Source organism: Nicotiana tomentosiformis, chromosome 8, assembly GCF_000390325.3.
Source record: "Nicotiana tomentosiformis chromosome 8, ASM39032v3, whole genome shotgun sequence".
Lineage (NCBI taxonomy): Eukaryota > Viridiplantae > Streptophyta > Magnoliopsida > Solanales > Solanaceae > Nicotiana > Nicotiana tomentosiformis.
In genome coordinates this window covers 118496684-118498981 of record NC_090819.1, presented here as the reverse complement: position 1 = coordinate 118498981, position 2298 = coordinate 118496684, and the positions used below count along the sequence as shown (strand labels likewise).

At 35.1% G+C, this 2298-nt stretch overlaps 1 protein-coding gene across 1 annotated transcript; it reads left to right on the top strand.

The window, feature by feature from the left end:
- The first annotated feature begins 1211 nt into the window (after positions 1–1211).
- On the top strand, positions 1212–1979 carry LOC138898043 (uncharacterized). Its single transcript, XM_070184074.1, has 2 exons — positions 1212–1731; positions 1834–1979. The coding sequence occupies exons 1-2, from the start codon at positions 1212–1214 to the stop codon at positions 1977–1979; spliced, it is 666 nt and encodes a 221-aa protein (XP_070040175.1).
- Positions 1980–2298: the final 319 nt, after the last annotated feature.

Genomic DNA, 2298 nt, shown 5'->3' with positions numbered 1-2298 from the left:
GGAAGAGAACCGAGGATCTATCGGAAACAGCCTCTCTACCCTATGGTAGGGGTAAGGTCTGCATACACACTACCCTCCCCAGACCCCACTAGTGGGATTATACTGGGTTGTTGTTGTTGTTTGATAAGTCCATTTTGGCTAAAAACAAATTCCATGTTTTTAGGGGAAATTTGGGTATAATCAATCAATATCAAATCCCTAAAAATAAAATATGTTGTCTCCCTCTCAACTCTCTCTCTCTCTCTCTCTCTCTCTCTCTCTCTCTCTCTCTCTCTCTCTCTCTCTCTCTCTCTCTCTCTCTCTATTGGCTCTATGCGACTGTGGAATGTGGATTCTTCAAGAAAGCAATAATTTCTCCTTCACATTCCTTTAAAATTTTCATGTATGTAACTACACTCTCTTTCTCTCCTGCTATGTATTTCAATTCACTCGCTGCTATTTCTGGCTCTCTCTTTTATCGTTTTGCTCAATGTTTGAATCTCTTGCCGAGATTTTATCTTGTTGATAATGTATGATTGTTTATTTGTGCATATATTGTGTTTGAGAAAATATTTAGAATAATGAGTTATTGAGAAAGTGAGGCATTGGTAGGCTTTTGGCTTCTGTTACTTGGGACCTTTGTTTAAGTTTCAGTTTTATTTTTTAGTTGTACATATCAAACAATATAGTTATTAGTTATTGAAAAACTTGCTCCAGCAAACACAATTAAAGTATGCAAGTTCAAACATACAAGTACAGATGCCTAATTTTTGTGCCATAACTTCTTCATCTGTTGACTGATATGCTTTAAATAGAAGTGTGAATATTTAATTTTGTAGGAATGATCCATAAGATTAAAATGGATAGATTTCTCACCAAGTCGAAAAATGGTGAACCAAGTTCTAGTGCTAGTTGACCATTCATGAGTTCATACATGAGTTTATAACTTGCTCCGGAAGTTCAAAGGAAGAAAAATCTTTCTCTACTTTCAAATGTGGATAAAGTGCTTGATTTGAAATCTTTTGAACTGAATCCCAAAGAAAGAATGCCAATCTCGGATTATGGTCCTAATATTCGAGATGAAGTGAGGAGATATTATATAAACAAAGGGTCTTGTCAACCTATTGGTCATGCCTTTCCTAAAACTAAGATTGGGAGTAAAATACGTCAATTTAGTCCCACTTGGTTTAGGGGATCATATTCTCAATGGTTGGAGTATAGCATAAAAGGAGATGCGGCATATTATTTTGTGTTGTTATTTGTTCAAGAATGAACTTGAAAGCCGTGGAAATGCAGGGGATGCATTTACAAAAGATGGTTTTAGGGGATGGAACAAGGGTGTGGAAAGATTCAAATCACATGTTGGTGAAGTGAATAGTATCCATCACAAATGCTTCAATAGGATGCGAGATTTGAAAAATCAACGTCAATCGATTCAATCTTCTTTTCATAAGCAAAGTAAAAAAGTGAAAAGTGATTACCGGATGCGTTTAAATGCCTCAATTGATATGGCAAGGTTTCTTTTAAGATCGGGATTTCCATTTCGTGGACATGATGAAAGTGAAGAATATGAATATAAAGGTGGCTTTCTTGAACTTTTGGAATGGCATGGAGATCGGCATTCGGATGTGGGAAGAGTAATATTACGTCATGCTCCACAAAATGATATGATGATTTGTCCAACAATTCAAAAAGAGATTGTGGATGCTTGTGCTAAAGAAACAACTAAAGCTATCATTGAAGATTTGGATGGTTATTATTTTACAATATTGGTTGATGAATCAAAGAATATCTCACATAAGGAGCAAATGGCCTTAATTTTGTGATATGTTAACAAAAGTGGAATGGTAATAGAGCGATTCTTGGGTATTGTCCACGTGAGTGATACTTCTTCCTCATCATTACAAAAAGCAATTTATTCTTTGCTTTTGGATCATTCTTTAAGTAAATCCAAGATACGTGGACAGGGTTATGATGGAGCTAGTAAAGATTGCAAATGATGAGAGAAACTGAATTGAACTCTTTGTTGGATGAGGTGTGCTCATTTTGTAGTAAATATAATATTCTAATTCTCAAAATGGATGAAGACTATACTCTAGTAAAATCGAAGTGTAAGAGGTCCGAAGTTTGATATTTACATCACTTTCGTGTGGAAGTGTTTACTACGGTTATTGATTTGGAATTTCAAGAGTTTAATGATCATTTTGATGTTGTGACTACTGACTTACTACTTGTTATGGCTAGTTTGAATCTGGTTGATTCATTTGCTAATTTTGATAAGGACAGGATAATAAAGTTGACAGAGTATTATCCAAGTGA